The sequence below is a fragment of the Acanthaster planci genome, linkage group LG11 (genome assembly GCF_054643075.1).
Source record: "Acanthaster planci isolate LZ-2023a linkage group LG11, COTS_SCS, whole genome shotgun sequence".
Classification (NCBI taxonomy): Eukaryota; Metazoa; Echinodermata; class Asteroidea; order Valvatida; family Acanthasteridae; genus Acanthaster; species Acanthaster planci.
Genome location: NC_141787.1, coordinates 10,083,336 through 10,103,588, shown reverse-complemented (window position 1 = coordinate 10,103,588; position 20,253 = coordinate 10,083,336). Strand labels below are relative to the sequence as shown.

The window sequence follows — 20,253 nt, the reverse complement described above, 5'->3', positions numbered from 1 at the left end:
GTTGCAATCCTATCATCTGAAATGAAGTTCCAGCTTTCTTCAGTGAAACTCAATGTACCATCAACTAACCAGGCCATTCGCTGATTTGATAAGCATCTGTTGTTTTCAGCAAACTCCAACTTTAACGGGCAAATTTTACACCATCTCTAGCTGCAGTCGCTTCTCCCATTTGAATTAGGCCCTTTTCGTTCAGTACAGTTTACAGTAACCTCGTATTAATATTCCCACAGACTTGAAATGTTATCGTGTTTTTGCTCTACAGTTGTGATTGATTCCCTTTCCCCCCGGAACATTATTAGATGCATGATATTTATGTTCATTGCCTTGAACCTGTGCCGATCCCTGGGGGTTGGACCTTTGCATCCAACCAGTGCATAAATCGTTGGTTGTGATGAAACTTATGACTTTCTCTTTTCTGGGAAAGGTTGAGAGCCTCTACCAAGCTGAAGTGAATAACCCGTGCAGGGGGATGTAAACAAGCTGTTCCGTGCCATTAAGTGTCAGAGATGGATCTAGTTCAAGTTGATTTGTTATCTCCCCTGTGGATAGTTGTTATGTATTACACGTATACAGAGTGCTCGGAAACGTATCTGAAAAGGTTTTGCTGCAGGCATCGGACGAAGGACTATAAGTAGTCCATCAAAATTCTTTGGTGAAAGTGCAGGCATTTGTGAATACTCTAACTGTCTTCGTTCTTTCAGTTCTTCCGATAGGAAAGGTCGGCGGTGAAATAATCGGAAAGGCAGGACACACCATGATGAAGGTCTGCCTGCTTGCCGTCTGCGCAGTCGTCCAGCTTCTCGTTGCCGCACAAGCGTGAGTATACTACCTTCTTTCATTGAAATCCTAGATATCTTGTCTCAGGTTCCAGCAATCCCTAGACCCCCCTTAAATTGTCATACAGAACCACGCACACAAATGCCTATCTCTACCCCCACTTCTGTCCTTCCCCAGTTGGCAGTGCCCCTTTATGGTAGTACATGTACCCAGTACACCGCACTAAAAGGAAAAAAATCCGTCAAATACCTAGCCATTGATCACGTTCAGTGTCACGAATTTCAAATTTCGTTAAAAGAAAAAAGTACGCTGTGGGCCTATTGCATATTTTGCCCCCGCAAAGCCGCTGTGGGAAATCTGCCACCGATTGCGTGACTTGGCAAGGAGAACTCCAGTATTCTCTTAGATAAAGCTCACGTTTCCAACTTTCCCGAGTGCAAGGTTAGTTTAAATAATTTCAAGATATCTGTAAATGAACTTGTGAGAAATGTATGAATTGATTTTACTTTCGATTTTAAAACAAATCGTGAGTGAGTATTAGGCCAACTTTTTCACCTGTAACGAAATCACTGCACCCATTCTTCTGAGAATTGATAGCATATAAATGCAAATCTACCCAATGGCCCTTTAAAATGGGGAAATGAGGATCAGAGAGAGGCTTAAATGGGCCCCAAATCTGTGCTTTTGAAAGGTTTGTATCAGAATGTACTTTCAAGCGGCTGTAGCTAGTGGGATGCATTAAGTAATGTTTGTTCCAGCGGTTGCTCTCTCGTGTATTCTCTCTTTAACAGTGCCATATCGGAAAATACAAAACAAGTAGAAAATTTTCCGAAGAGTGTGTCTTGTCATGTGTAAAACAAAGTAAAATTTTGCTGGGCTAGACTGCTTATGACTGGCTGACTATCAGATCACAACTGCCAATTCAAAAACACGAGTCTCAATCGACAATGTAGTACACTTGCTCAGCAAAAATTGCGCATTTGCGATAAAAGCATAAAGTTGAAAACATAATTTAACCCTAACCCTCCTCAATCCTTCACCTGTTGGAGGACTGAGGAGTGTTAGGGTTAAAAGTGGACAACCGGTTTTAGATAAAGCCCAAACTTTTTCCCTACTTTGTCCCCGAACCCAGATACGTACGCCACTTTCTACAGCTTTGTCTTTCGTGAAACCCCTGCCTCTCCCAATCGTGAATTTGGACCTGGTTAGTCTGCACTCTCCCTCCCTCTCTATCTGCGAAACAATTTACACTTTTTAAATACACATGTTCTGATGCAGTGCCCAGTATTTCATCGTAGCGCCAAATGTCGTCCGCGTGGCTGTTGAGGAAACCATTCTCGTCAGTGTCCGTGGAACCGGTGCCAACCAGATTCCGGTGACGCTTTATTTCCAAGTGGCCTGGAGCACCGATCGGATCTCGGAGAGGACCATCTTGGTTACTGAAAGTATGTGTGAAATAAGAAACAAGTCGCATGTTTGCTTTGGGTATATATTGAGTGTATTTGTGGTTTTATGTGATTTCAACACTTTGTCAGTATTGCTTTGAGTGTTTTTAAAATTACTGTTTTTTATGAAACAGATGTTTTATGCATTTGTGACTTTTATAGCCTTCCTATATCTGAAGTTGGTGTATCTGTTTCTTTTGTTGTGTGTGGATTATTGTACAGCCTTGTGGAAAATGTTCGTTGATAATATTTACGGGCTTCCTTGGTTTACCCAGTGCAAAATGTTAAAGGTTACTTACATGGCTATAATGCGATTTTATGTATCCGCTGGAGTAACAGGCGTAAGATGAAAGTTTCAAAAATTATCAATATTCAGGCCAATCAATCTTCATATAGAAAACATACGCAAGGCTGATTTTACGAGTCAACTAGAATTTGTATTGGCATTCAACCTCTCTACTTCTTTGACGCAAGTCTTTTAATCGGTCAGGTGGCTGGTTATTTCATAGTTCAGTCTCTTTGTTTGAAACGGAATTGATAGATGATTGGCCTATTAGCCTAATCAAACAGCTGAAGTGTCACCATGCGTTTAATTTTACACTTATTACGTTGTTATATCAAGGGAAGATCCAACATGAAGTTTGAGTAGGCATTGTGGAAGTGGGGTTGAGGAATTCTTTCTCAGGAGTGGGGCTGAATTTGGGGAATTTGTTTACACTTTTGACCGAAGAAAGTGGGCAAAATCCCTGAAAAGGTCTTTTTGGCTTAAAAAAATAAATGGGTTTGTGGGGCCCTTCAATCTGCTGATGGTTGCAATTATCCGTTGGAAAACGTGGGTTATTCGTTATCAGATGAACCACAAGTTGCTGTGCTGACCATCCATGGGGACCAGTTGCCAGAGTTACCAACAGGCGGGCAGCAATTCGTCACATTGGTGGCCACTGCCAATTCTGCTCAACTCACATTCCAGGACCTACGCCCGATTCTACTGAGCTACCAGGCTGGCTTCGCCTTCATCCAGACGGACAAGCCACTCTACACACCTAAACAAGATGGTAAGGGCAGCAGGCAAAGCCTTGCGTATTTGTTCTCGTTTTTGGAGTGTAGGTTGGGTTGGCTTTAAGTCTTCCCAAATCTCAATTGAATGCCTTAGTTATGAAATCATTCCATTCGATTGTTCAGTGAGTTTCAACAAGGGGTCACAGTGTTTTATCTTTAAGAGGAGGTTTAGCGGTGTAGTGTTTCTCAGTATGATAAGGCAGGTTAAGTGTGCTCGCTGCTTAAATGCCTATTCCCAAGAGTCTTTCCTTTTTCTGTTCCATACCCATTAAGGGCGCGTCTTTCGAATTTCTAATGTAATTTCTGCTGATTTTTTTTTAGTTGTAAAAATTGACACATTTTGTTTTGCCGATCCGTGGTGTAATTTACTAATTTATGCATAGTACGTTTGGAAGGGTTGCGAAATAAATGCAAGATTTTGTTCGGTGGTATTCCAACTCACGACTCCAGCTCTCTCTGTGCCGAAGTAACAAGCACTAGACAATCCGACTTCTACGTTTGATGATCAGTCGGTAGTTAAGTTTAGGCTGTGCAGGGGGTATCTCCATTTGTACAAGTGCCATCCTACTCGATGCAGATATTACCTTCAGTAATTGGAAAATTTGCATGTTTGCAAGTTCTATCTCCTCCCAATAAAGTTACAATGGGGTTCCGTTCCCAAGCTGTCGGTAATTGCCGAGCACACTGCACATCCTAAAACCGGAAGCATTTATCAACAGTGTTTGGATGGAGTATCCGCTGCTTGCTCTATCGGTTTCAACCTGCTAGCCTGACTCTGACATTCGATATATACCATGTTGACTTGAGGCTATCATTCCTTTCGCTTTCAATACAGTTAACATTCGTGTTGTGACCCTGGATCAGAACATGGCGCCGATGAATGATGAGGTAAGATGATCGTCACATTTTTGTTCCCTTAACCTCACATTTAATGGGGTTAAGGCTGATCATGTTATGGTTTTTGAGAAACCTTTCAATTTTTAAGTTGCATTTGCCGTTGCATTCTGCCGTCGCTGCTGTTGTTTTGTTATTTTTATAGTTGTTGTTGTTTTGTTGTTTTAGACTAAATTAATGTGTTTTGTAAACCGTAGTAACCATTCTAATGAAACAAACGGAGTCCTGGTCCAGAGGACCAGTGGTATATTTGTATAGATTTGTCGTTGATCACTTTGTCAGTGGTGTTGCTGTCGTGGTTGACGACAGCGTCCTTTGCGTCAGTGTCATTGCTGTTTCTGCTCTTTTTAATGCCCTTGTTGAAATAACATGTACCAATTGGACCTTGCCCGTCGATCATTCCATTCGCACCGTTCTCTTTTCAAATAGTTGGGAGTCGACATTATCAACCCAGATGGGTTAACTGTGGAGAGAAACAGAAGAAGACCCAATGGGGGCTTCATGACCCACTTTTTCTCCCTCCCTCCGAACCCCGTCTTAGGAAGCTGGACGGTGACCGCTTATTATGGGCATCAGGTGAGGTTTCAGTATCCCTTCTTCAGGCCTACGTGTTTGTTGTAAGTGCTTTATGTGCAAAATGTGTATGACAGAAATTTCTCATGAAGAAAAACTGTTCGTGGCAAGATATTGACCGAACAAATGTAAGGGGTTGTGGGTTTGAGTCCCACCCGTTAATGTTTGTTCGCCCATGCTCTCAGAAAAAAACTGCCAGCTATGATGGGCACGTGATGGGCACGATATGCCACAACACGTGTTCATTTCACGATGGGGATCACTAATTGCACTCATATCAAGGTCCACTTTTAGTGGATCTCGGCGTCTGCACTGGATTGCCAATTCAGAAGGGGTTCAGTGAAGTAATGTTTCAACCCCCCCCAAAAAAAAACCAGCAAGCTGGAGCCGCTCGATTCATAACAAGCACATATTTTTCTAATTTCAGTTCAAAAGTAACTCATCGATCCAGTTTGAGGTAAAAGAGTACGGTAAGTTTAAAAAAACTTTCGAGGGTGAGGCCGGATGAAACGAACATCAGTGCATAACGAAAGGAATTTTGGCTTTGTTTCCAGAAAGTTAGGGCCGTTAGTGTCGGCAGCATGTTTTTTAGGGTTCCGGGGAGGGGGGCAAAACACACACCAGTAGCAAACTAATAGACAGAATGAGTGAACGATGGAATGTATTACTTCCTGGTTTCTCTTTAGCAAACCGGTGATTTTCTTGCTGATTTGTCCTTGGTTGTGCTACAAGTTACACGTGTTTCTATTGTATCTTATGTTAGAATTGGTAACTAGCTCGAGTGTGCTGTTCTACAATCACGCAGGCCTTTTGGCTTTAAACCGGTTCAGGAATTTGAATAAGCTCCATGTTATTTCGCTTATGCAGTTTTGTAGGAACTGACTCGAATCTCTCAGGAATTAGATCCGTTTCCCCCCTTTTTTCAGGTACATGTTTGGAGAGCCAGTAGTTGGCAACTTCTATGTGATCTACGGAGTGTTTGAGGACGATGGTAGTCTTTTTAAACTGCAGTCGAAAGAAGGCCGGGTAACTATACATACGAAAACACCATCTCAGCTTTGACATGGAATGTAACATTTATAGCAACAGACGTTTAATTAGAAAAATCCAAAGAAGGACTGGGTCGCATTAATAATGTACGCAGTGCCATCTTCCACCATGTTCATGGTTGGGAAAAATAAAGGAAAAGTTGGATTGAGAATACCCCCTTTCCTACCGGTACTTATAGTTTTATATCAGAAAGCGCAGTCTCACCTCCAATTTAATGAACAGATGTGTTTGAAGTAGAATGTAAACCAAACTACATGTATTGGGATTGGGTTTTTTGCCTAGGGAAGTCGAGCTCATTGCAAAGTGATCATTGAGATAATATGCCATGTTATAATGAGACATAAAAACGTGAAGAGTTACCGACTGCCTATGTACAGCAAAAGTATTACTTAGAGTGGCATTTGCCCTCCTGGTGAGTTATGTTTTGTAGTTGGGTAATGTGAGGTTTTAATTTTGGTTACAGTTAAATGAGGAAGGTCATGCTTATCAGGACCTGAATTTAGGTGACTTAGAAATCGAGAACTGGGCTTTGATGCTGATGGGCAAGCGGCTGGTCATCCAGGCCTTCGTCACAGACAGGGCCTCAGGCGAGACCGTCAATGCCAACAACACCATGGTGACCTTCAGCCCGACACCCTACACGTTCAACTGGGACCTCACCCAGCGATACTTCAAGCCTGGATTGTCGTTCACCGTCAAGGTGTGTGGAGGTATTTATTATTTTCTTTCATGGTGACCCCCTGCAACAGGTGGTGGGCTGAACATTGCTCTTCAGCGTAGGGGATTCTGTTCTGTCATAATTTTCATATTATACTGTTCCAGTTCAGAAATTCTGTTTTACTTTTTTAACATCATTTTCACCATTAAATTTATTAGGAGTTATTTTGCTGAACAATTATCACGTTTAGTATTCATTTAGCAGTAAAGGGTATACTGATTATTTCTGGTACCCCTTTTGGTAAAAGGCCCTAGAGCCTTATTCAAGTTTTCCATGTTAGAAGTGGGTTAAGAGATCGGCGATGTTTACCAATGCAAAATTAAGGCAATGAAGTGTTAGTAGATTTAAATGATATGTGTTGTATAGACTGTATATCATGTATGAATCCAACAAGATTCAACGCAGTATGCACATTTATATGCAACACAATATGAACATTTCTGAATGATGTCCATTCTTCTGTGGTCACAGCGTATAATGTTGATATATTCATGACAAAATGAAGGTGTCACTTCTCAGTCGTTTTGCTTCCATCTTCCATTCTCTTTCTTTTTAAAGGCATGTATTCGATACATGAATGGCCTCCCGGCTGACGGTGTGCGGGTGATAATGTCGGCCACAGCTACACGGCAAAATGGTGCAAACGTCAATTTGCCTGGTGGTTACGCCGATGACGCATCGCGTAAGCTGTCGGGTCCACAGGGTCAGCTAGACTTCACGCTGAATATGCCTGCTGACACCACCATGGTATCAGTCTCAGTAAGTCTTGGGGACACGTACACGATAAAACCTCTGTGGAGGTTTTGAACGGGGAGTACACCTTTTTCGTTGTTGCTTGAGTAGTGGCTTGGACCGAATTCTCCAAGAGGCACAATATAAAAACCAACTAAAACAGGTACCCTCTCGGTAATACATTTGCTGTCAACCAACAACGAAAGTATCTGCATATATTTTTCAGAGTCCCTATGATTTTTTGTTTACTTTTGTTTTAGTTGGGGGAGCCTAAAACTACGTAACATCATTGCAAGGCGGTAAAGCTAGCCACCACAGAGAGGGATTTTACATTAGCGCAGTCAAATGTGCACCGAAACCGAGGCTCTCTGTGTTGAACTTTGTTGCGCGCCTGCGGAGTCCACACAGTACATGAAGTATATCGACAAGAATATAAGATTAAATCAGTGCTCTGAAATATATGATTGCCAATCATATATTTCAGAGCACTAATTTAATCTTATAATCTTGTCGATATTCTGATCACGGTGCTACGCAGCCCTTCCTTATTTCTCAGTACATACAGTATCCGGTTTGTAAGTGTGACACCACTTCAGTTTAAACTTCGCCCACTGCACAAAATACACGACCATCGTAGGTACGTTAGTTCGTAGTAAATTGTCGTTATTTTTTCTTTTAATTTTACGTGTCGAGTCACCCTGAAAGACTCTGGCACAAAAATTTGCAGCCTGAAAAGTCAGAATCTAACATACATTTATTTATTTTGTGTCCTGACTCCTTACTTTCAATCGTCTGATTGTTTTAAGAATTGAAGCTGACACATACAGCCTCGTTTTCGAACGCGGAAGTGCGCAGATCGACGACAAAAGCGGCGTATTGGGATCCCTCTATCGATAATGGTAACTAGCCTAACGTGGGGCCCACGAAACACTGGTGCCAATAACTAATGAGACGCTATAACTCTTGGCGGTGTGAGGCTGTGGCTAGGTTTGCGGCTAGGTCGTGGGTGGGGGGATTTCAGTTGGGCCTTTCACTGATATAAAGAAGCGGCGTAACCAGTATTTGTGGGCGTTTGTGTGTCAAAAACCCTGGTCAGTTTTTGCCCAATGTTGGGTACCAGGTGAATCGCCTAATTGTTGTGCAGATAGATTACCAAACTGCATTGATTCTCTCCCAGCATGTTGGGCAAACTTGCCGCATTTTACCCTGTACATGTACACCCGTTTTTAATCCAGTGGTTCCCCCCCCCAAATTGCCAGGCGTTGTAGATTTAGGCCGGCTATATTCGAACATCAAGTTTCTGTTTTCGTAATTAGATTTTGGGAGGGGACTGTAACCCCCTTCCATTGGCGATGCTACTTTCCTGTTGTTTGACATTTGTTGTTTGACAACAGCTTTGCTGTTTGACATTTTACTGACAAAATGTGTTTTCTTTGCCATTTGCAGTTGGAGACAGACGACCCGTCCTTGGGAGATGCAAACACACGCGACACAATATTTATCCCGCCGCAATCCCCAAACGCCAATCGCGAATACATGGTGGTACGCCTGCCATCTCAAGATATCAGACAAACTCCACAGGTATCTGTATTACTTGACAATGAATAAAACTCTCCAGTCCAAATCAGCAGCATCTGGGGTTAGTGCTGAACATTTTAACATTGAAAAACATAGCTCTCTAGGACATATACAAAAGTGATAAAAAGACCTCAGGCGGCCGACTCGTTATGTATATATGAATGACAAGTTCAAATGTATTTTGTGTGCATGATTCATATCTAGAATCTGTGGTGGTCAGGATGTTCTGCATATAGCTATAGCCGCGCTCAGTCCAAACTAGGAAACCCCACGATTATGCGTGGCTCCGGTCAGAATTACAAAAAGAACATTAATGGTTGAGGAAGGGAGCTGAATCCGGTGAACGCTTTTTGGGTACCGTTCAAAAACTTCAGGCTTTTATGTACCGCTTCCTTCAGGCCCTTCTCTAGAAGGTATTTACCAATGAAGATAGTGCAATATGGGCTTCCCCTGTTTCCCAACATGACTGGCTTAATGCGACCCTCCCCTGCGAGCAGCCACACCCGTCAAATTACACTGAGTTGTCAAGTGGATAAAATAAATCCAGGTCGTTTCCTAGTCATGTCTGTAGCGCTTAGTGCACCGACGAACTTGTAAGGCTGTTAGTTGCTATTAAATACACCCACGAGCTCCACGCACGTGTCTGTCAATAAAGAGATCCACTTACTGCACGAGGCCGTATGGGGCTCCCTGGGAGTACTGGTCGTGCATTAGGCCATACTCTGCAGTGTTCAGGTTAAAGGGACTTGGCAGTCTTGAAGCACAGTAGTACCTGTAGATTTGCAAAACATTTAAGTTTAATTCGTCAAAAAATAAAAAAAGTTTTTGAAAAAATACGAAATCTAGGATGCAGGTTTTTTTTTATCCACGCCACCTATTTAAGGGTAATTATCTCCTACTCCAGCGACTTCCGGTGTGAATAACCTGTCTGTTTTGATTTATGTTTATACATTGTCAGATTGGATGGCTCAGTTCGGTAGAAGCTCAACTGACGCACCCACAGAATGTCGACGTATTGAACTACTTCGTAAGTGGTTTTCCCCTACATAACGTAATTAATTTAATGTATAGCCACACGCCTCTCCGGCACTGAGCGAGCATTTAACAGAAAACCAACCTTGTGAACATTCAGAAAAGGATTACGATAACTGAGTCTGCCTTGGGAAGCATTCGTTAGAATGCTATCAGTTTCATCTGAAAGCGAAACTCCTTGACTACAAGCGCATTAAGTACTGTGCACCGAGCCAGAGAGCCGTCGAACAAATGCTCATGATAATGTTGCAATTACGCTTAACAGTGAAATTGTTGGTATACGGTGAACGATGGGGCACTTCAATTCTCATCTTCAGACATACGCAAGAATGGATGGGAATGGAGCACTGCCATCTCAATCTGTGGACACAGAATACAGGCTCATTTGTTGCACTTTCCCTAATTCTTACAGGTGATTGCTGGGGGGAGGATAGTGCACAAGGGCGTCAAGGACCTGGTCAACTTGAACACAGCCCTTGATTTCATGGTCACCCATGACATGGCCCCCTCGGCACGAGTGGTCGCCTACTACATCAAGGATGATGGCCACGTCGTTGCCGACGCACTCCTGATCGATGTGGAGGAGAAGTGCAAGAATCCCGTAAGCAAATATAAAAAAGGAGGAGTACATATCTCAGCGGCTCACAGTATGTGCGCGACGAGTATTTCCTCGGCTCTAAACTTCGCCACCGAACCCCTCATGATTGTTAGGTTTCGTAAGCTGCACGGTTCGAGCAATGTTCTCTAGGCACTCGCGTTTCATTAACATTCGTGGCACAGAAATTAAACCGTTCTTCTAGGCGTGTGACTACACTACCTTAGCAGTGTGTCAAGGTCTTGGGCCCAGGTAATAGAATGGATCAGACCTATACCTGACACCCAAGGTCCCAATTATTCTTTGATGACAGAATCCTAAAGAAAGGTGGTACATTAGCACAGTTTCAAAAATTGCGGCGCCTTTCACGGAAGTATTTAATCGATACTGTGAACGAAACTAGAGTAATGCACCTTAACTTCAGCTTGGTCGACTGCCGTTGCAAGGCCCCTGTATCAAGTCTTAACTATGTTAGTTTCAAAATTAAAAACCGGCCATCACAGTTAGTGGTCAGGCCTACCTGCCACAAGTGAATACGATGTAGACCACCATCCCCTCGTTTAATTTCCCACAACATAATGAAATAAAATATTAAGTAATTAATGTATGAATGCCGGCTGTTTTGTAGAGCCCCACAGCGAGGTGCCAGGGATTCATGGTGGAAGACGTAGGCAGGTGCATATTTCTAGTTAATTTGTATCGATGCCTTGAAAGGTAGGCATAGTTTGAGAAAATGTCAAATACCTCCGACATGACAAGAATATATTGCTTTAAAAATGCGCAAAATGTATTTGGCATTGCGTTATTTCAGATTGACTTACGTTTCAAAGGACTGGTCATTCAGGAGGGCGACATTTTCAAGTCGGACCGCCCTCGCCAGAATATTGAGTTGGAGATCCGCGGCCAGGCAGAAACGAAGGTCGGCTTATTGGCTGTGGACGAAGCAGTCTACAAGCTTCGTAACAACCACAGACTCACGCAAAAGAAGGTACAAAAAGCCATGACAAAATATCCATATTTCAGGGAAAAACTGTAAGAAGTAACTTTGTGTAATATTGTTTCTTACCTTTCTACCACTGTGTAAAGAATGTACTGACATTTTTTTGCTGTAAAGATTTACGTAACATGCTGGGTGCCATTATAGCTCACACTGTTTCATGGGAGCAAACGGCGTGCTAAGCAAGAATGGTTTCAGATAACACACGCATTTTAAAAGCGTTCCTGCAAAGCCTAGCATCCATATGGTCGTAACGATCATCGACAGCAAGCATAATGTAAAGATGCACACGACCGCAAAAGATATGACGCTTGACGTCATTCGCCCAAGGCCTGAAAACGAAATGGCTTCTGGATCCTCTACAATTGTCGTATGGCATTTCGTTTTTGGTTTTTATACCACATCTTGAAGTTAGACTGGTACAACAGTTATGTGTTTCATTTATGGTTAACTATCTTTTTTGACAGTTGAAGGATCGTTCTTGCATAATAAGGAGAAACGGGGAGTGCTATAAAGATATACCAATTATATGTTTGCGTATCAATGGGGACTGTTTCATGACATGCACATCTTTGCATTCTGATATGAAAGCCAGGCTTAACAAGAACTTCTGAGAAAAGAACGTTTCAGAATTTATTTGAATGAGAATAAAGCTTAATAAGCTTTCACCTCCCTCTAAAAACCGTGTGTTTAGCAAAGAGCCTTTTGCGAGTTTTTAATTTTAATAAAATCTGGTACAATGCTGCCAATAAACATAAAAAATTTGAATTCTCCGGACTAAACACACTTTTGCTATACCTTGTGATTTGGTGCTAGTTTTTGCATAGCGACCACCATCTCTAGAATGAACTAGTTCCTTTGCAACACTTTTCCACTGAAAGCAATGTTTTGGCGCAATGCGTCTCTTATGTTACTAAGCAAAAGCTTGCCATGGGTCACGAGATATGTAGCAACAGTGTCTGTAGTATGGAGAACTCAAATTGTTATGTTCACGTGAGTTTACAGAACTCAGTGTACCAGAATTTATTCCAATTGAACTCGCATAAGGCTTATAAAACATAATCTTGCTATCAGTTTATAACATCAAACGCGTCCAAATTTTAAACCTCAATGTCCTATGGAGAAAGAGTGTCATGTTTTAAAAGACCTTGATTGGTGTTCAAAAAAGTCTCTAATGACTAAAGAATCCCAAAGAAGCCCCATAAATCAGTTGAGGGAAAATTTTAGACGTCAAAAGTCTCACTGTTAATTAAGATTCATTATGGTAGGTTTTCAAGAGAATGGCCGAGTATGATTTGGGCTGTGGACCAGGAGGCGGACAAGATTCAGCGTCAATCCTCAAGGTATGACTTGCTGACAAGTACTTGTTGGTTGCTTGTAATTATTATTATGAAAATTGACATAGGCATAAAACAAAAAAAACGGTCTTTTTGAGATGATCAGGGAAACTCGGGTCTGGAACGCGTCTCTCCACAGTAAACCACACCACTCTGTCTTGAATGCAGACACCGTTTATTAAAAAAATTCGGTGTTCATTTTCCACGGTAATCAGAAAATGATAAATCAAAGATGAATGCTTCAAAACGAATTTTCTTTTTCTCTGCTTTTATATGCTTAGGACGCTGGAGTAACTGTTTTGACGAATGCAAACCTTGATATTCCGTACAGAGAAGGTATGATGTTAAAAGTCACGTGCAAATAACCACTCGTGTTCCATCAATCTCAGTTGATACAGACCAGATCCAAGTAATCAGGCTCTCAATTTTCCTTTTGTTTTTCCAAATCACAAAAAACATAACTCGCCAGGCTTACAACACTTATATAATTTCTCCCTGGCTTTTGCTGCCTTCGTCGAGGGAGGGGCTTTGTTCAATAGTCAAGGAGGACATGAGGCTCAACACGAAATAACAGAAGTCAAAAGCTCTGCTAATTAGCTTTTGACCCAACAGATTGAATGATGCAGTTGACAACCATGATCCAACTTATCTGTGGGCTATGATTATTTGTGCTTAAAAATATCTTGATAAAAGCAAAGATGAGGCTGCATGATCCCTTGGCCACGTGCATGGGAATCTTTGTCCTAACCCAAGAGACCCCTTTATATGGATTTAACCCTTCGAAGGGTGGGCAATATTTCGTTATACGTGGAAGTGGGAGCGTGACTCACTCTGAGTCACACTGTCTAATTAGGCACTATACATAGCATTTTTGCTGTCTCTATGACTTCCTTTCATCAATATTTAGTCAAATAAATACAATTCAAAAGGGTATCCCAACAAAAAACCTCACTGCTGCGGACGGCTGGGCCATCGAAAGACCACAATAACAAGCCTGGCTTGGCTCATTCCCAAAGGTTATCCTGCAGTTTGGCATTCATCCAGGGCATTGAAATTACTGCAGAGTGGCATGCTACACTGTCACTAGGGGAAAGGCATTTTTGTACACAAATATATGGGAGATCTGAGGAGAGGGTATCTTCCCGCCAAATTTGGGCCAATGCTAAATTAATCCTGTGAGTGAAACCCCCTCTAAAAGGAGTGGATGGGACGATTTTACAATGTCAGAAAGTGTGGGCCAGCTGCTGCGTTGGATTGATGTCATGTGATACAAATCATGTGTTTGTGCCTCAGCTTGAGGCACGCTTACTCGTCGGAGTATTTCAACTGGAGGCAAGCCGAACTGGATGAATCCCTTTTTTCGTTTGTTACGTTGTCACCCTTTTCCCCTAATGTACTGACGGTGCTTGGATACTGTAAAGGGGACTTTTTTGGTCATGACGTCATTAAACTGTGCACCTGACGTTTCACATAACCACTCAAAGCGTTGACGTTGTACCAAAATGGAAAGCAGCAGACAGCAAATATTACTACCAACCTTTTCAGCAAAATCCCGACATTCGAAATATGAAAGCAATATATAGGTCATATGATATTGTATTATATGTTGTGAGTGCCAGGCTAATAAGTTAAGCTCAAGTTAGTATAACTGTTTAAAGTGAGTGATATTTCCTTGCATGAAAAGAATCCTGAAGGCCCCAAAAAATTAGGCAAGACGAAATGCAAAAAAAAGGAGTTGGGATTAAAAAAATACACTCAATAATAATCCTTACTAGCTATAGACCTTTTTCCAGTGATGTCACGACGTATGATGTGTTGTGATGGTAATGATGTATAGTGTAGTGATGGTAATTTATCCGTCACCCTCCTTATGACGAACAAAGCATACTATTCGGAACGTAAAGTATTCACCATCGGTTCTTCTCAGAACCACACACTCAAAGAAAATATTCCTCCTTCTACATGCTGCAATCACAAGTTTACCTAGTTTAATTTAGTACTTCCACCATGCACAGCTTCAATTCTTGTCTACCTATTCAAAATAAACTAGTCAATCATGCAGCGTTTGCACGTACGCTGTTCATCCACTTTTTAGTGGGATGGAATGGACGTACCGAGGTAGAGTGTTTCAAAAGAAATACTGAAGTTAAGATTCTGAATGTGTGTTTCTTTTTTCAAGATGTATTTTTGCGTTGGGGAGATGTTAATTATATATAAAGGGTTTGCCCTTACCCAACGTATATTAATAAGCACTGTATGCTCAGTGCTTGTCCGAGAGCTTGCGAAAAAACCTCACAAGCTTACTCGGGTGGGACTCGAACCCATAACCTCCTGCTTACTAGTGCAGATGTCTTAACCACTCGACCACCGAGCTTGCCGGGTCGGCTGGCCGGTCTGAGTCAAATGAAGCAGCGGGTACCTTGTGAGGTTTTTTCGCAAGCTCTCGGACAAGCACTGAGCATACAGTGCTTATTAATATATGTTGGGTAAGGGCAAACCCGTTATGTGTGTTTCTTTTCATCATTTATGTTGATAAAGCACTTGGTTGTACGGCTGAAAACAGGAGGGTCCGAAGATCTACAAGTGATAACAAAGGAGAACAAATTTGTAAGTGTCAGACGATGCTCCAAAATAATACTTTAAGACAAATGCCAGTTTTATCCCAACAAATTATATTGAAAAAGGATCTTGTTTACATAATGTGACGAACTTCCCGTGTTCGTGGGCACCGTAATAAGTGTAATACAATTAAATTTTCAGTAGGAATCAGTTGAATGAAAAAAACACCGTCTTAACACTCTGTTTTCTCTCATTTGACATATGTTGACGAACATTACTTGTATGCATGTAAGTTTCTGTTTTCATGAGGTATATGTCTAAGGAACCAGATCGCCTACTATCTTCTTAATTATGCCTGGTATCCAACATCCATCTCCTGGAAGTTAGCGAAGGAAATATACTTACATCGTCTTTTTCTTCGGTGCCCGCAAAATTACAAGCCAACCAGCTGACTAACCAGAAGGCCCCAACGATGTAAACTTTTCGAAATAAAAGTTGTTGCACTGGTTTCCTTGGTTGGCCTGCAACTTTATAGTTGAAAGATACTAACGTTTGGGTGAAGGGTGAGTCAGTGGATTACACTGAAAGTAAACCGTACGGGTGGAACTCTTCGTTCCAAAGCTCTTCTCATGGAAAGCCACCACTGCAGAAACTGTGGTGTTGATGTAAATAACCTTTGTGTTATCAGTGGACTTCACCAGAGTGGGTTATGTCATCTGATAACGTCCAGCGTGTTGAATCAATACCAATGTAGCACCACAGACTTTGCATGGCTTCGTGTAGCAGTTCAAACACTCCGTAACTACGGTCATTCTGGTGGACTTATTGTGGCTTTCAACTCGTTCGACGTGGGATGTTTGACAAAGGCCTCCCAGACTAGTAAACTGAGCTGCATCATGAATATTGTAATGATCCTTTTTCCAATCTTCATAGAATGATTGCTTGTATTCTGAAGGCTCTATTGCATTTTGATCTTTTGCCCGACATTCTTAAGCGATTTACAAAGTACTCGAAGTAGGCCTACCTGTACATTTTCTACTTTCATTTCAGTGAGGGAGTTTGAAAGCATTTCCAGAGGTAGATCCAGTGTCCACGATGCATCTTGGGTCAATCTGCAGGCAGTCAGTATCCAGTCGGCCTTCCCGGAGAGCTGGATGTTTGAGGAAGTCGAACTCTTGTAAGCTGTCTACAACTCAGACCCTTTTCGTGTAAGATGGACATACATGTTGTCCACCATTTGACCGCTTGAGGAAAAGCCCTCTCACCCCCAGTGTTCACGACATAAGGCAAAAATTCAGGCTTCAATATGAAGAGAAGAGCAAAGAGAAGAGCAACAGAAAATCCTTTGGAACGATTTCTTTTAGCGGTGCTGTGGATCGACAGAAACATTAAAAGGAAGTTTCTTTCCGACTTTAATGGTTATCAACGTTAGACATCAGTCTGTCGTAGAAGTTCGAATCACGCGTAATAACAGCTTAAGGGAAGAAATACTTTCTGTTTTAACAGATTAAACCCGCGACATGTTTATTAAAATTAGTTTTGGAATGCAGTTAATAGCTAAGCACCTTTTTAGGGTACACGTTAAGCTTTGTGAAATTCGGTTAGCATTTAACCACATTCCTAGACGCATTCCGATGGAAATGGATACGCCCATGGTCCCACACCCTTCGAACACTTCTCCAAGGCCACCTGACTTATTGTGACCACCAGTAGTTTTTATCAGGGTAATAGAGCCCAGACGAAGATTCTATTTTGTAAGCGGAGATGAGAAATGAAGTCATTGCAGTTTAGCGTCTAGTATTAACCGGTTTTCCTTTGCATGCCCATGGTTTTGTCAGACCCTTTGAAGGAGAAACCGGTGAAACGCTACACCGATCTACTCTACCTGACAGTGTCACTACCTGGGTCATTGAGGCAGTCGCAGTCTCTGCAGACTTTGGCCTGTGTGTGGCCAACCCGATCAAACTGGAAGTCCGCCCTCCGTTTTTCCTCGACCTCAGCATGCCCTACTCGGTCCTGCGTTTCGAGCAGATCGAGATCGTCGCGACCGTGTTCAACTATGCCGACCGCCCCTTCGAGGCAAGTCAATTATTTGGCTCATATTTAGGAAAATGAATTGCTTGCTGCATTTTTGAGATGGATACAGAGACTCAGCTTACTCTTGCTGATCAGTGACGTTACCAAGAAGAGTTTGCAGCCCCCCTCGAAACCTGTGCCTCTCGTCTGCCACCTACCTGGCTCAGAAATTAGAGCAGGAACAATTTGGGGTGGGTAGCCTTAGTCGGCGTTACACCATTCATTCCTTGACAACGAGTTCATTCTTCCCTCCAGAAAACAAGCCGCCCCCTAATGGGGCCTCTATAGAAATAGTTTACCCAGCAGTTACGACACTGTTTCTGATCCTTTTTAGGTCATATCGATAATCATGAAACAGGCATGGTATGAAGGACAGACGGCCGTATCGACAAGTGAAGTAGTCAAACTGTCTGGGGAGATGGTCGAGAAGGATGTTTTTATAATAGCTCTTTCTGGCAACCTGCCAAAGAGTGACGCACATTGACACACTACAGATTGCTTGGTGACAGCTCCCCCATTGCAATTTCAACTTGTCCCGTTGAAACCAGTGGCGGAGCCAAGGGGGTGCAGAGGGTTATAAACAGCCCCTGGGGAAACCCTTGCCCCTCTTGAATGTCTCCTTTCTGTAAAGTAATTACTGTGAATCCCTACAAAATGTTTCCTAACTAGCAACTCACCTCTCATGCTTTCAATTCGGCGTCAGGTCTCTGTCTACTTGAAAGGCAAGGACGGACTATGCTCAGTGGCTCAACCAGAAGAATACTCAGACGGCACACTCATCGAGGTTACACCCAGTGCTCCCGCCTCTGTCAAGTTCGTCATTATGCCACTCGAGGTCAAGGACATACCCATAGAAATTGTTGCCGTTGATACGACGGGAGTATACCAAAATGGCGTCGTAAAGCACTTGACCGTTCGAGTAAGTTGTTACTTTGTATGTTTGCTCTTGTGTCTGAAAGAAAAGTTTTACTCTCCTTGATCGTTTGGCGAATGCACAGGTATAAAATCGGTAAATTTTTCTTGAAGGTCTCCCATCCTAGCTCCAACACCAACTGCTTCTGAAACGAACGAAAATAACTATAAGGCGAACGTAGACGGTCCAATACCGGTCGCACTACTGAAATCACTTCTGCAAAGCTGACCCAAGTCTAACTTTCCGAAAGAAAATTGCTTTTAGCTGTGGAATATTCATATGACGGTTATCATAAGGATGATGAGAGTAAAGGGAGCTTAAAAACTTTCTTTTCTTGAGTCTTGTCATCCCTCTTCGCTCAAAAAGTTTCAAAGCAAACAATGGCACAAAAGTCATAATTACTACATCAACCTTCTCTGATTGCCAGATAACTTATTAGACTTTCAGTAATAAAGTCTATTAGACTGAAAGGTCTGAGAGAAACACTGGGTATCACTTACCGATTCTTTTCCGAATCATTATCTTGCCTTTTCCAAGATACTGCCGGGTGGACACGGCGCGATTTTGGATCGAGGAGGTCTGTTTTGCCTCTGAATTGAATTTTTACCACGTGAAACGAATCTGGTCATTTGCCTTGATTCCCGATTAAGAAACTCATGTATAATGAGCAAAACTATGCCTCGGTATTACATTCGGCCACATCTGATGTTTCTTTATGACATGTAATGTTAACGATGAATAGCATACCAATGCAATACATATTTCCCTTACCGCGTTAACATTGAATGGCGATGGATGCATCAAACCTTTTAATGTTAGCACTCCCTTTCGTCTTCAGCAGTTTAAAAAGATGGAAAGGAAATCGATGTTCAATACACCATGACTTCATCATTCTCTTGCTGCGGACCTTTTTCTTAAAGCGATCAGGCTCTGCTTCCACTCGGAAATTTAGAGTGGAACTCATTGTACAACTTTAAGTCATCCTCGGAGGTCTGATTAAGTTATATTTCACTGGTGTTAATGTCGTACACACCCCTGAAGTTTTTTTTTTCAAAACCCGACAAAACACAAAAGCGTTCAACTCCCCTCTCTCTCTCTCTCTCTTTCTCTCTCTCTCTCTCTCTCTCTCTCTCTCTCTCTCTCTCTCTCTCTCTCTCTCTCTCTCTCTCTCTCTTGTTTCTTTCACAGCCTGAGGGAACCAAGAAAGAGGTTGTAGTTCCACTGACTCTGGATCCAGCGAATAGCCGTGGGTCACAGAGAAGCGAGCGAGTGGGCCAAGAGCAACACTATTATCACATGCGTACGGTTAAGTACAAAAGATAATTGATACAACCAGTTATAATTGTCCAACTGGGGTTTTTAGCACAGTGAGGTTTTTTTGGCGAGCCTGTTGAGACAATTTCCCCAATTGTTTCCCTTGCTTCCCTTGTACATAAAGCAAATAAATAGAAAAAAAAATGAAATTACTCAAAGTCTCGAAAAGTTCTTTATCGTCAGTTTAGTTCGATCTAAAATGTTGAAACTGTAAAAAACTTTAAATGATATTCACCCTTGCTGATCTTTCTCTGTGTCCCTAAGGATCCTTCACAAGCTGGCCCTACTTGGGCACTGATTTTATTTCGGCATGGTGCTGTCAATTTTCAACTCCAATCCAGCGGTTCTTGCTCTTGCATCACCCTTTGAGAAAATGTTGCATGTCGATAACCTACACGACAAAGTGATCAGGCGTTATTTATAGTATTTTTCTTGTAGTAGCTTTCCTTGTACATTTATGAGGGTTCCTTCTTAATTCTTGGGGTAAGGCCTCCTTACCGCTCATGATATGTTTGACTTTTGTTTGCAGCATACAGTTGCAGTTCATGGGCAAATAAATTCCAGTTTGCATACAATGTTTTTTTATTTCAGGTGTTGGGGGGCG

At 42.2% G+C, this 20,253-nt stretch overlaps 2 protein-coding genes across 4 annotated transcripts in view; both read left to right on the top strand.

Annotated features, from left to right (window-relative positions):
• LOC110989110 (complement C3-like) overlaps positions 1–20,253 on the top strand; it is a 92,141-nt gene that overhangs the window by 51,325 nt on the left and 20,563 nt on the right. For 2 of the 3 annotated variants that reach the window (XM_022253252.2, XM_022253253.2), the window contains exons 15-21: positions 12,719–12,793; positions 13,069–13,123; positions 15,326–15,394; positions 16,397–16,523; positions 17,185–17,425; positions 18,126–18,341; positions 19,524–19,635. In XM_022253252.2, coding sequence (XP_022108944.2) covers positions 12,719–12,793; positions 13,069–13,123; positions 15,326–15,394; positions 16,397–16,523; positions 17,185–17,425; positions 18,126–18,341; positions 19,524–19,635 — 895 coding nt within the window. Of the gene's footprint in view, positions 1–6,261; positions 6,499–7,074; positions 7,276–8,694; positions 8,830–9,784; positions 9,854–10,270; positions 10,460–11,264; positions 11,442–12,718; positions 12,794–13,068; positions 13,124–15,325; positions 15,395–16,396; positions 16,524–17,184; positions 17,426–18,125; positions 18,342–19,523; positions 19,636–20,253 lie in introns of all 3 variants that reach the window. The other variant, XM_087143325.1, reaches the window with a different exon arrangement.
• On the top strand, positions 457–5,256 carry LOC147797449 (complement C3-like). Its single transcript, XM_087143495.1, has 6 exons — positions 457–816; positions 2,056–2,222; positions 3,074–3,277; positions 4,117–4,169; positions 4,605–4,751; positions 5,176–5,256. Exons 1-6 carry the CDS (start codon positions 755–757, stop codon positions 5,254–5,256), a joined length of 714 nt encoding a protein of 237 aa, XP_086999621.1. The 5' UTR covers positions 457–754.

Coding starts and splice junctions, on each gene's coding strand:
- LOC147797449 (XM_087143495.1), top strand. CDS start 755: ATGATGAAGGTCTGCCTGCTTGCCGTCTGCGCAGTCGTCCAGCTTCTC. Junction 817..2,055: donor CTTCTCGTTGCCGCACAAGC/GTGAGTATACTA, acceptor GTTCTGATGCAG/TGCCCAGTATTTCATCGTAG. Junction 4,752..5,175: donor CCGCTTATTATGGGCATCAG/GTGAGGTTTCAG, acceptor TTCTAATTTCAG/TTCAAAAGTAACTCATCGAT.